Below are 13,065 nucleotides of genomic sequence, written 5' to 3'. Positions count from 1 at the left end.
TTGAGTTCCACCAAAGTCCTTGAGGGACTGGTTTGTTCAGGAAATGGAGTTGAGAATGGATAAGCCAATGAGGTTCTCTGTCTCCTTGGGAGCCCGAATTATCACTAATGAAACTTCAAATTACAAGATAACAGTGCTCTAAAATCCTTTGTTGACAGATTTTATTTTGGGAAAGGTGAAAAATTGGTTGCCTTGGAATTTTGAAATGTACTTACTTCTGTTTCTGCCATGAGCATTTTCATGTTAAAAAACCATTCAGAAGTCTGATTTTGTATTTCAAATATTCTGAGTTTGTAAGTTTGATAAAATATTGATAATAATGAACTATGCTTTAGTAATAATCATTTATTTTTAGAGGTAATAATTTTTGATTGAATGCATTTTCTCTTTGCATGAAATCTTCAGACGTTGTATTGTTAGTCATATTATAGTAAATAGCCAATATGCTATTTTGTTAATTTTCAGATTTTATTTAAAAAGAAGTTAATTTAACAGGAATCAGCATTAATCTTCTACTTCTGTCTACATAATTTTGATAAAGATTAGCACAAGATGTAATTACTGATAGTGTACCTTGAAGTTTTAATTATTCTAAATAGTTTTTAATAAAGTATAGTAGATAGCACTATCAGGATATGCCAGAGTAACAAAGGTTAGTTTTGAGATAACTTCTTACTTGTATCTAAATGAAAATTGGATTTAGATGACAAGAGTGAAGCCGTGAATGTGTAGTTAGGCTTTTAATTTTTGAAATATATAATATAGCATAGTCAGCATTTGAACTGCATTTTAAAGAAAGTATTAATAAATGAAGCACATTAGTGTAATTTTTTTCAAATATTTTAAATAATTCTTCCAAAAACTTAGAAACTCAGCCACAGTATTGCCCTTGCTATTCTATAGCTTGCTATTGTCACTCCCTCAGTGGCATCTGCATTTCCTTCTACCAAGACAGCATGGAAACAAAAACAGTGTATCTGCCTGCACCTGGTATCATTTTTCTTAGCAACTTCTCCTGAGACACAATCATAATGGATGAGAGAGGCAGAATATATTAGATTTCCTAGAGTATATTAAATTTCTTTTAGGTATATTCTTTAATTTCCTTTATATCCTCCAGACATAATTTCTTCTAGGTGTTAGCGCATACACACTATTTTCAAAGATGACCTGGATAATATTTGTAATTTTGTTTTATTATGCTAAGTTACCCTATTAATTTGAGGTAACTAATGGAATAGAAAGCCTTTAGGCTTTCCTTTGAGAATTGTTTATCTGTGAATAAATTCTCTTTGAGCATCATCTTTTGAAACTGGAAAATGTACCCTGAGCTAAGTGAGGAGTTTTGCAAAGTGTTGAATGAACAAATGAATGAAAAACAAAACAAAACAAACCGAATAGACTGTTCTCTTTTTATTCAAAGCTTCCACACCTTGCTTCACTCTCACAAGAGAATTTTATATCTACAAATTTAAGGTGCACAGAATTGTGGGCCGAGTTTCTGAAGTTGGCAGAGTTTGAGATTTCTGGTTAGAACTAGTTTGAAAGCTGGATCCCACTTCAGCATGGTTCTGCCTGGCCATCCAGTTTTCCCGTGTCTGTCTGCCTGGAGCTGTCTCACCTGACAGCTCGTCTCATGTGATGGGCAAATTAAAGCAACCAGTCACTCATCCTGGGGCCTGAAGTGTACCTGGCAGCGAAGCCACACTGGGAATAGTAATTGTTGGAAGAATAAGAACAGTAGAGAATCTCTGAAATAAAGTGCCAATATATGTAACATAGAGCAGCTGGAGGCATATTTGTCAGTGTCGCCAATATAATGTTTTGTGGTATTAGCATCAAAATTTGAAGCTTTAAAAAAAATGACCATCATTACTTTTTGTAGTGCTGGGAATCCAATATAGGGCTCCACACAAGCTAGGCAAGAGCTTTACCAAAATTCAGCTATGCCCCAGCCCTAAGCATTTTGTTTTTTTACCACATTGTTTACCTGAATTAATTCTCCACTAGCAATCAAACCTTGATTGCTTCCTATTCATTAGCTTTTGATTTAATTAATAAGACATGTTAAAGAGGAATCCTCAGTGTTTTCTTGTAAACAGCTCTAACTGATTGGTTCAATATGAATTTTGTAATTATTTTAAGTTATTTAAATCAATGTTTGAATTACATGTTTTGAGTCTTCATAAAATAACTTAAAGCTACAAGATAATTAGGAGATACAATGTTTATTTTGTTATTCCAAATATAATATATATCTTTAAGAACTGACACTTTATACATGAGTTACTCAGAATGTCAAGTATTTCAGGTCATACTGAAATTTCAAATTCATGTGTACAAAAAGTGGAACATTAGAAAGTTTCAGAAATGTTACTTTTTTCAGAAGGAGGAACCAGTGACTTGAGATTGTCACTAAAATCACCTACTGCTGAGCCTCTGAAACTGAGGGGCTCAGCAGTAGGTGAGTGTCCAGACATGTAGAGAGAAACTAATTAAGAAAAGAGAAGGTTACAATGACTCTGATGTTAGAGTAATTTGATGATCAATATGATTCTTAATGGGAAACCAATGAAGCAATTGGAAAGAGGGAGATGCTGATTAGTGGTCTGTGCTTAGATTATTAAAGGATAATGAGTGTTTTGAAACATGTCTATTGGGTGTAAAAAGGTTAATTAACAAAGCATTCTATAAATTCTAAAACTTTGAAAGTGAAAGCTTGTCTATATCTACATGCATCAAAAACAAAGAGGCTGCAACTTTAATCTGAGAAAAAAGAAAATGAAGAGAAACATGAAAGGAGATGTTGAAGGCTTCATACAATTTTGGTATTTCTATAATTTTTGAAAATATTTTTGTACTTAATTCTGGATTTATTTTGCATGTATGAGGAAAAAATGTGAGTGTATGAACGGTAACAATATTCATTCACTAAACATACTACATGCCAGGAAGGTATGAAATAGGCAAAAATCAGCTAAGGAAATAGTCCCTCTACTCCTGGATCTTGTAATATAAATTTTAAGGACATTTTTAGTTTCACATGATGTGACAGATAAAATCTCAATTCAAAAAACTAATACTTGTAGTTCAGTCATGAAGATTTCAGAATTAGTATTCCCATGAACCTTCATCTTATTCTTTTATACAGTTATAGAAAATAAGTTCAAATTTTTTTTTCACCATGAAAGTAATGCAAATTAGCCTATGAGACTATTTACAGGGGTTTCATCTTTAGTTTCATTTGAAGAGCACTAAGCCAATTAGAGGCTCTACTGCTCTCAGTATGTTAAAGGTCAGTCATGGTTTCATGGCTGAGAGTGTTTTAAGCATGTGATCTTCAGAAGTATCAGGTTCCTGTGTTCCAGAATTCACTTCACAGCACATTCAAGCCAACTTTCTCAAGGGAAATGGAAGCTTTGTGGAGGAAGGTTGTGTGTTTTATGGGTGAGGGGAAAATATCTGTAAATGAGAGGAAAATTCCAAGCAGTTCCTGGAATCAGTTGCTGCCTCCTCAGGGAGCCAGGGATGAGCTCAACTGGGCTGAGAAAAATCTGCACAGATGTCAGCACTTGCAGCCTCAAGCTCTGCCAGAGGCTCCCTGAGTCCTAAAGGACAAAGTGAAGAGCACAAGGTATAGACTCAAGCTGAACCCCACATGTATTGCAATGTTTTGCCTGCACCTGGGTACCTGGGGCACACACAGGATGGGAGATATCAAGGTAATGTACTCAAGACACGAGGTGGCAGAGTAGCAAGGCAGTAGGCCTGTCCTTCTAGCTGAAATCAGGAGAAATGAGCACAACTTCTGAGCTCCAGGATATGGCTCTGTGGAGCCTTGCATCAGATGTCCTCAGCCCTTTTCTGTAACCAACAAGAATGAACTTAGCCATCAGTTCAATGACAAATGCCACTGGGATGGTTGACTGTGACAAATTTCTTGGCCTTTTGGGTTTTGTGTCTGTGGCAGTTGTTTGAGAAAAAATAGAGCAGATAGATACAGTTTTCAAAAAAAGACATTTGTATTCTTTATTTCAGATGCGGGGTCTGCATTTTTGGGTCACAGGAGAACTTCTTTGTGGTTCTTTAACCTCTGAAGATCTTTGGTAGCAATGTAAATGGCAGCAAGAGACCTGAGGCTGTAGCTCTGTAGTAGAGTACTTGCTTAGTATATGCAAGGCCTTACGTTAAATCCTCAGCACAGAAAGAAATAATAATAATTAAATTGTAATAAGAAACAATTCATGACTTATCAGGTTGACAAAATCAAATACTGGTGACATATAGCATAGGTGACAGGGAAAGAAAAGAAGCTCTCATTTTTTGCTATGGGACGGGTCAGTTGGTATCCTCTGTATCAAAAACATTTCCAATAGTCATCAAAATTAGGAATTTATAATGCAGACAATTTTACATGGATGACATTATGTGTACAAGAATTTTCATTGCATCATTAGAGTAGCCAAAAATTGAGAACAAGCTAAATGGCTATCAGTAGAGGACCAGGATTAAAATGCTACACTCATGCAAAGAAATACCCTCTGGTCTTCCAGAAGCAGAGGTAGTTTTCTATAAATATATAAGATAGTCATTAAAATAGTTGTTAAGAGACAAAACAGTATACAATGTACTCTGTATTCTATACTATCATTTGTGTATGTGTACTCTGTGTATATGTGTGTGTGTGTGTGTGTGCACTTATTCATGTGATACATATGTCTTTGGAAGTCTATGGACCTAAAAGTATAAATGAATAATGGTGAATGATGACCCAGAGGGCGGGAGTTGAGTAGCTGAAGCAGGGTATGGCAGGGAGATTTATTTTTCACCAAATACATTCTTGTATCCTTCCCATTTTTAATGTATACTTTAAAAAAATATTTAATTAACAAATAAACCAAATTGAGTATGCTGGTAGACCTTGTAATTGTCGGAAATGGAGCAATTAAGACCACCAGTATGGATAATCATGTTTTCAATAGTTGACAGAATTGACTGGATAAAATGTTATTTCCATAGCATAATCTTACTTTTAATTAGAGTCAACACTTTTAGAATGTGTCTGGAAGAGCCATCTGCTTTGGATAGGTCTTGTGTAATCTTGTAATAGTATATTCATAACTTTTTTGATGATATACTGTAATATAAAACAACCAGATCAAATATAATCTTAGACGGCTCTTTAAAAAATAGAAAAAAAAAGTGGGAGAATGGGTGATGTTGAGAGAGAGAGGAGAAAAGACTGAGTGTCACATTTCTGTCCTTGGGGACTGAATGACTTCATCAAAGACCGAAGGTACAGACGGTTCAGCAAAAGAAACAAAGAAGGAAGCTATTGAGAAACAAAGAAAAAGTTATTTTGAGTGCCTGGTTTTTTCATTAATCTGAGAATAATTGTCAGTTGCGGTGATTTTGTTAAATACTAGTTTCATTCTGGAAGGAACAGAGTGAACCACAGAAAACTTCAGTTAAATCTTGGCCTATGCAAGTGTGAATGTTTAAAATGTGAATATTTATGATGATGATATGGAATTCCCAACCTTACCAAATTAATCTTGCTGTGGTGGTGTAATTGAGTCACTGACATTTTCAGAGCAAAATTGCATAAAATATAAATGGTAAGGAAGACAATTAGAGCCTTAGTAGGCACATATTTTCACTTTCCATCCTTTCTTTTGTTTCCCACAGGGTAAATGGGAAGTTGGTAGCCCTAAAGGTGATCAGGCTACAAGAAGAAGAGGGTACCCCTTTCACCGCTATCAGGGAAGGTAGGCACTCTTACTTGTTTGTACTTTTGTGTTTGTATGATTTTGTAATTGGGTATTATACGTCTCAGAATATGCTGAGTTTTTAAGTTAAATTGTTATATTTCTCATAGGAGTGTGTATGCTGATATCAGTGACTCTTAACAAATTATATCAAATTAACATTAAGAAGACAAGACCAGGACTGGGGTTGTAGCTGGGTTGTAGAGCCCTTGCCTAGCATGTGTGAGGCACTGGGTTCGATTCTTAGCACCACATATAAATAAATAAAATAAAGGTCCATTGACAAAAAAAAAAAAATTAAAAAAAGTTAAGACCATTCTGCTGTATGTTTAGATATGGAAATACACTGTTATGCCTTAATGGTAATTGAGGAATTTTATATATTTGATTTTGTTTGCAGAGCTCCTAAATACATATTAGTATGACATTGCTCTATATTCATGTGTCTATGGGAAATTTTTTAATGATGAGGGAATCATGCTACACTATCTTTTTAGTCATTTGAATTTCTTGATTTCTTTGTACATGTCCTTTACTATTTTTTCTATTGACTTTCTTATTGATATATAATATTCTTTATATATTAGGGAGATTTATATTATAATATTTCCCCTACTTTGTCATTTGTCTAAAGATTTCTTTTATAATGTAATTACTATATAAGATTTTAATTTTTATGAAATTAGTTCCTGCCTAGAAAAGTTTCTCTACTTGAAGAGAAATGAAATATCATCCTTATTTGTTGGGAATTTTCAGTTCAGTATCATAGCTCTTAGGATTAGTAGCTTTATCTTTACATCTTTAAAAGTACACATTATCTTCCTTTGAGATCAGTTTATTTTTGCATTGAAAAGCTCACAGTTACTTGTTCTATGGAACCAGAGGTCAACAGCAGTGGTTTACCTCAGTAACTGTATGAAGGTATTGGTGAACTACATGTACTCTCACTCATCTGGCTTGTTTCTCACAAATATCAATACAATTTCCACTACTTATTTCTGAGAAATGTGCTTTCTCTTTCTTCTCATTCCTCTTTTTGTTTCATTTTAGTTTGGCTTCTTTCATTCCTATTTAGCTGAAACTGCTCTTATAAAGTTCATCAGTTACCTCCTTCTCACCGAATGAAATGTACAACTCTCAGTTTTATTTTACCCATCCTGTTAGCAGATTGCACATGGTTGAAACATTCTTTTCTGTGACATCAGATTTTGTAAGTTGTTAAGTTTTCCTTTTCCTCCTGTGCTGGCTTTTTCCTCTAAAATTTGGAGTTTCAGGACAGGGAAGGGCTTCTCCCCCCTCCTCTAATAAGTACTCTTTCCTGGGTGATTTTATTCATTTCATGAGTTTAAATAGCAGCCACAATGACCTAGATACCTACATCCCTTTAAGACCTTGTCTCCATCTCATTTCTCTGCCTACTTGGCATCTCCTCTTGAATCCAATAATATATAAAAATAATAATATATCACTATTAAGCAATGCTCATTGTGGGAACACAAGGCTGGTTCCATCTCAAGAATCAATCATTGCATAACAGTGACCTCAAACTTACATCCAAATAGCACTTTTGTCCCTCCACCATATCCCAAACCATATTCTTCCTGCATTCCTAATGGCAACATCCAGTGCTTCTTCTACCCAAATCTAGCCAAGTCAAGTCGAATTGGTTACTTCTCTAAAAAATACCTCAAATCTGTTTATATATAGCACAAGTGTCTCTTCAGTGTCACCCTCTGGGTTAGTCAGCTTTTCACTGCTGTGACAAAAATATCCAACAAGAGCAACTTAGATGAGGAAAAGTTTATTTTGACTTGTAGTTTCAGGGGTTCAGTCATAGTCAGCTGACTCTATTACTCTGCACTCAGGTGAGGCAGAATAACATGTCAGAAGTGCATGGAAGAAGAAAGCTGCTCATTTCATGGTGTCCAAGAAACAGAGAGAGAGGAAAAGGTGTCAAATCCATTCAGGGCACACCTTCAGAGATGACATTCCTCCAGCCATGCCCCACCTGCCTGCAGTTAGCACCGTTAATTTATTCAAACTAGGATACACTGATTAGATCACAGCTTTCAGAATCATTCACCTCTGCATATTCCTGCATTAAAGCAGAAACTTTTGGAGGACACCTCATATGCAAACCATAATGCCCCCAGTTCAGGATATCATCAGTTCTTCCTTGCAAGTGCTAAATTGAAATCCCTGCTTCTTATCTGGAGTTATTGTCTGTTCTCTACTTTGAAACTAGCATAATCTTCTTAAAGAATTAAATCATATTATATCACTCCCCTTATTTAAAACTGTATAAAATACTGTATTGATTGTTTCTTCTTCAACCATGTCACAGGGGTTTCTGTTTCAGTGATTTTACACATGCTCTTTTCCTTGGTTAGAATGCTCTTCTGTGACTCTTTAGATACCAGATATCAATTTAAATCTTCTCTTTTGAGAGAAGTTTCCTATGACCATGCTATCTAAAATAGCTGCTCACCATTATCCAACGCATCTTTACTCACCAACTCATCACCCTGTTTATTTTTGTTATGGTTCTTATTGAAATCTGACATGGTTTCCTCCCCTCTCTAGTCACATATCATCTTAAGAGAATTCATGGATCTTTACTGATTGTTCACAGGAATATCTTCACCATCCAGCATGGCAATCACTCTATCATAGTTATTGAGTAACTTACAGAAAGTCTCTAAGCTAGAGTCTATATATATGATGGAGTATTAGATAGAGTCTTTATCCTCAAGGAATCTGCCTTCCTGGTGGTAGACAGAGCATATAGATAACAAGTTGAGGAATAATATATGTTGGTACATCATTGTCAAATCATTTTGAAAATATTCTAATTTTTAAAGAAATCCTTCCATTAGGGAAAGGGAGCTAAGGTGTTGGCTGGGCCTTCAATTAGGGTTAAGGTAAACAGTGAAGAATAAACTGAAGAGAAGTTGCATACAGGCAGGCATAGAAAAGGAGTGGTTGTCAGGCGGATAGCAATGGTTTAGATCAGGATTCTCAGTTAGTGGTGGGATGAAGGTGGGGTGGTCATTGCTCCCTAGGAGGTGTGTCTTTGTTGTCATAGTAATTGAATGGAGCAACTGACATTTAGTGAGTGACAGACACCTTTCAGTATGTGTGAGACATTCTAGAGAGGCCATGATGCACCTGCAGCCTGCTGCCTCTTTTTGCAAATAAAGTTTTATTTGAACATAGCCAATCCCATTTATTTATGTATCGTTGGTGGCTGTTTTCTTGTGCCAGACTATATTGTCCCCTGTACTTCTGTAAAATCTGACCTTTTAGGAAAAAATTTTGTCATTCACTGCTCTAATACAATGAACAATTATCTCATGTTGTACAAGACTTTTGATTATACTATTAGGCATTTGCAGGGTAAAATACTTGTTTTATTTTCCTGAGACTACTACCCTCAGCTGTTTCAAATGTCAACAAGAAGTATGATCTGTAGAGATTTATTGCTTACCAAATTTCCCAGGAATACAACTGCATTATAAAGTTAAAAGAAAAATGAATTGTGTTTTGTTGAATGCTCTTCTTTAACTTTTACATATTTTAGAAAATATGTAACTAATGGTAGTACTGCTTATGTTATTAAAGTCACTGATGTAATACATGTGTATCAATCTGTATTTATAGTGGTTGTATTTATGCTGATTCTGTATGTAGATGTTAGCACAATGCTTCAATGCTTTCCAATGTAGTTGTACCTATTATTATATTTAAATATACTTTTTATTATCAGTTACTTTTTATTTCTCTTTACTATTCTGGTTATATATAGATTAATATATTTGAAACTATACATAAATACTTAAAATTATGTGTATGCATATGTCCAATTTCTATGAATTTCATTTCATAATAGAAAAGACAAACTTTCATATACATGTCTGTATGTATTTCACATATATCCATGTGTTTTAGTTACATGTAATGTAGATTAGTACATTTGAAATTATAAATATTTGAAATTATACAATGCATACATCTTATTCGGTATGAATTTCAGTTCATAGTAAGAGCAAAGTAGTTGAAATGTATAAAGAGGGTTCTGTGCCTGATGGGACTGAAAACCACTGGTTGAGATGGAACAGCTGGGTTCCGCTGAGCTGTGGAGGAAGGCAAGTTGGACAGTGCTATTGAATTTGATTTTGATAGACTTGAATGTGAGGTATTAGGAGAGGGCCAGTCGCTTTATAGAATGCAGAGCTGCATGAGTGGGACTGCATTGTGTGGGTCAGTGAGCTTCTGGGGCTCTTCAGCTGACTGTATTATTAATAGAGAAATCTGGTGGTATGTACAATATAGATAGATAAAGAGGAAGCTAGAAGCTGATAAATCAGTCATTCAAAGTACTACAGACTTGGAATTATGGTTCTGTTAGAAAGCAGGGATAAAATGATATTTTGAAGAAGAAATGCCAGAGATATGTAGATTATTGATCATAGATGATATAGAAGGAAAATATCAAAAGTTCTGATCTGAATGAGTAAAAAAATGGTTCCAGAGAGGGAAGTAGTTGGTGAGTATGTAGACAATTTTTTTAACACAATGTAGTTTGAAGGGATTGTTACTCAATTTAATCTTCAAATTATCCCTTTGAAAGGGGGTTTAATCTATTATTTTATAGAATTTTTAATATAAATATGAATTGAGGCCTGGCGTAGTTAGAAGACTTGTCTGAGGAGTTGACTATTATGCCTAGACCTTGTTAGATTCCAAAATAGTGTCATTACTGACCTTTGGGAGGTGGTTGATTTTAGACATTTCGAGTTCATGAGACACCAGTATGAAAAATGTCGTGTTGGTGATGTGGGAGTGGTGTTCGCTGAGGAGTGCTGCATGAGCAGTGTATATTTAGCGTGATCCTTACGAAGTTGAACAAGTTTACTTATTTTCTCTACATAAAAAAAACAGATTTATTTGGCCCACAGTTCTGGAGGCCTGGATGTCTAACAGCAGGCACTGGCATCTGTGAGTGCCTTCTTGCTGTGTCCTTCTAGGAGGGCCAGAGAGGTCAGGAAGGAGAGTGGAAACGGACACGATGGGCACATTTAAGAGTTGCGAGGGAGCAAAAGCAGGGAATTAGCAGCAAGGCCTTGTCAAGAGGGGTAGACTGCCCTGGGTATTGGAGTCTGGGACCCAGGGTTTGATCCTGGCTTTGCCTTTCACCACAGTAGAAGACAACCCCACTCCCTTCCTGCCCCCCAGCTATCCTGCCAGGGCTGCTGCTAGGTAGTACCACAGACTGAGCATTTAAACAATAGGAAGCTATTGTCTTAGTGTTTTGGAGGCTAGAGGTCTGAGGTCATGCTAGCGTGACCCTCTGCATGAGGGCCGTGAGGGAAGGATCTGCTCTAGGCTTCTCTCCCTGGCCCTCATATGGTCTTCCTTCTGTGTCTGTGTCCAAATATCTTCTTTCTCATAAGGACAACAGTCATATTGGATTAGGGACCACTCTGATGATCTCTTCTTAACTCAGTTACCACTGTAAAGATCCTGTCTCCATAGCCACACAGTCACATTATGAAAAACATATGAACTTTGGGGAACACAGTTCAGCCATTGTGACTTCATAGCTTTGGGCTCTTGAACCCTACTTGCAGAAAATAGAAGTTGGTTTTGCTATCTCTTAGGAACTCTCTGCTTTGGCATTTGCGGTTTTCGTTTCCTACTCAGAGTTTTGAGTGCCCTGGAGATCAAGAGTGATGGAATTATTGAGGCCTGGAGGGACTGGTCACAAAATGGCATATTATTTAAAATATTTTAAAGTATTTTGAGGTTTTCCTAATAAAGGCCGACTTTGAAATGATTTTTAAAAGTGTTTTTTATTTTTATAGATTGCATTTTGATTCACTGTACACAAATGGGGTACAACTTTTCATTCCTATGGTTGTATACAATGTAGATTCACACCATTCATGTAATCATACATAATGATGTCTATCTCATCCCACCACCTTTCATACCCCCGCCCCTTCCTCTTTCTCATTTCCCTCTACGTAATCTAAAGTTCTTCCATTAATAGAGATAAAATGACTTTTAAGATGAGTGAAAAAATTTAAACTCTAGGTCAGTTTTTGGTCCTTTGTTACCCTCTTCACTTCTCATTCCTGTCTTTCATAGTCCTATTTTTCTGCTCTTTGTGGATGAAAAAGCTATTACGGTGGCTAAGTTTTTCTGTCTTATCCTGTTGGAACTTCTAGAAGTTCATGCACCATAACTCCTACATGTACTTAGTGGTAGAACTTGAGGTATTCAGGAAGGTGAGAGACAAGCTGGGCCATGTTCTTTTTCACACTGATGAGGGTGCAGCATGGCTTGCTCAATGGTGAGGGAACACTTTGAGTTTGATTTGCTATTCCGGTCATCCTTCATTCATAAAAGGTCGACTACAGGAAGATTTCAAAATAGGAAAGCACTATGCCCAGCGAAGTGCTTTCAAGGGGCTGCTTTCCACTCTCAGGCTCACCTAGGAATTTAGACTTTGACTTAAGGCTTTCAGCTAAAGTGAGAATGCTTGCAGGCAACCCTATTCTTACCCAGATCTGCATCCAGGGTAGGCCTTTGCATTTTGTCTCTTTAAACTGGAGTGCATAATGGCTTAATTCAGGTTCAGGTTCTTTGAGGCTCATTCTGCCTTTGATAGGAGCTTAGAGAAATTAAGTAGCAGCTTTTCTATTTTAAATTAGAATCCATGGTGTTATATCCTCATGGTTCCTGTCTACTGATAAGGGTCAGGAGATTTGAAAGGCAGTGGATAAAAGGTCTTATGATAGCCTATCTTTAAAACAACTTTAAAAATGTATTTGCTCTTTTTCTGTGATATTATATTCTCTATAGAATATAAAAATTTCCTCTAAGATCTCCCCAGAACAGGAAGGCGAGGGAACCAGCTGTCTTCTTTCCTGTATTCTTGAATACATAATGGTTTTCTTAGGGAAGAATTATTCTTAAATCTATATACTCTAATAAAGGACAATTTCAAATTCAAACAGTAACAGTATCATTAGATAGTGTTTAGTGTGTGCTTGCATGCTGTGCATACACAGCCAGAGCCTAGTGGTACTCAATTCTCATGAAACGTGCTACTGTATGTACTATCATTATTTCTATTTTAAAGTGAAGAAAGTTAGGCATGGGGAGGTTAAGTCACCCACATAAGGTCACAGCTAGTTTGTCAAGAGTTAAAAGTTGAACTTGGGCAATCGCCTTGCAGGGTCTACACTTAAACATCACACTACGATAGATTTTAAGTAGAAAATCTGAATTT

The 13,065-nt window shown here is 36.1% G+C and overlaps 1 protein-coding gene across 4 annotated transcripts in view; it reads left to right on the top strand.

Annotated features, from left to right (window-relative positions):
- Window positions 1–13,065, top strand: part of Cdk14 (cyclin dependent kinase 14) — a 549,244-nt gene that overhangs the window by 179,732 nt on the left and 356,447 nt on the right. For all 4 annotated transcript variants that reach the window (XR_007109786.1, XM_047560804.1, XM_047560806.1 and 1 more), the window contains one exon: window positions 5,689–5,768. Coding sequence is in view for 3 of the 4 variants with exons in the window: in XM_047560804.1 (XP_047416760.1) it covers window positions 5,689–5,768 (80 nt within the window). In the remaining variant the exon portion in view is untranslated. The remainder of the gene's footprint in view (window positions 1–5,688; window positions 5,769–13,065) is intronic.

Source organism: Sciurus carolinensis, chromosome 8 (genome assembly GCF_902686445.1).
Source record: "Sciurus carolinensis chromosome 8, mSciCar1.2, whole genome shotgun sequence".
Classification (NCBI taxonomy): Eukaryota; Metazoa; Chordata; class Mammalia; order Rodentia; family Sciuridae; genus Sciurus; species Sciurus carolinensis.
The sequence above is the reverse complement of the archived record's forward strand: the minus strand, read 5'-3'. Positions and strand labels throughout refer to the sequence as shown.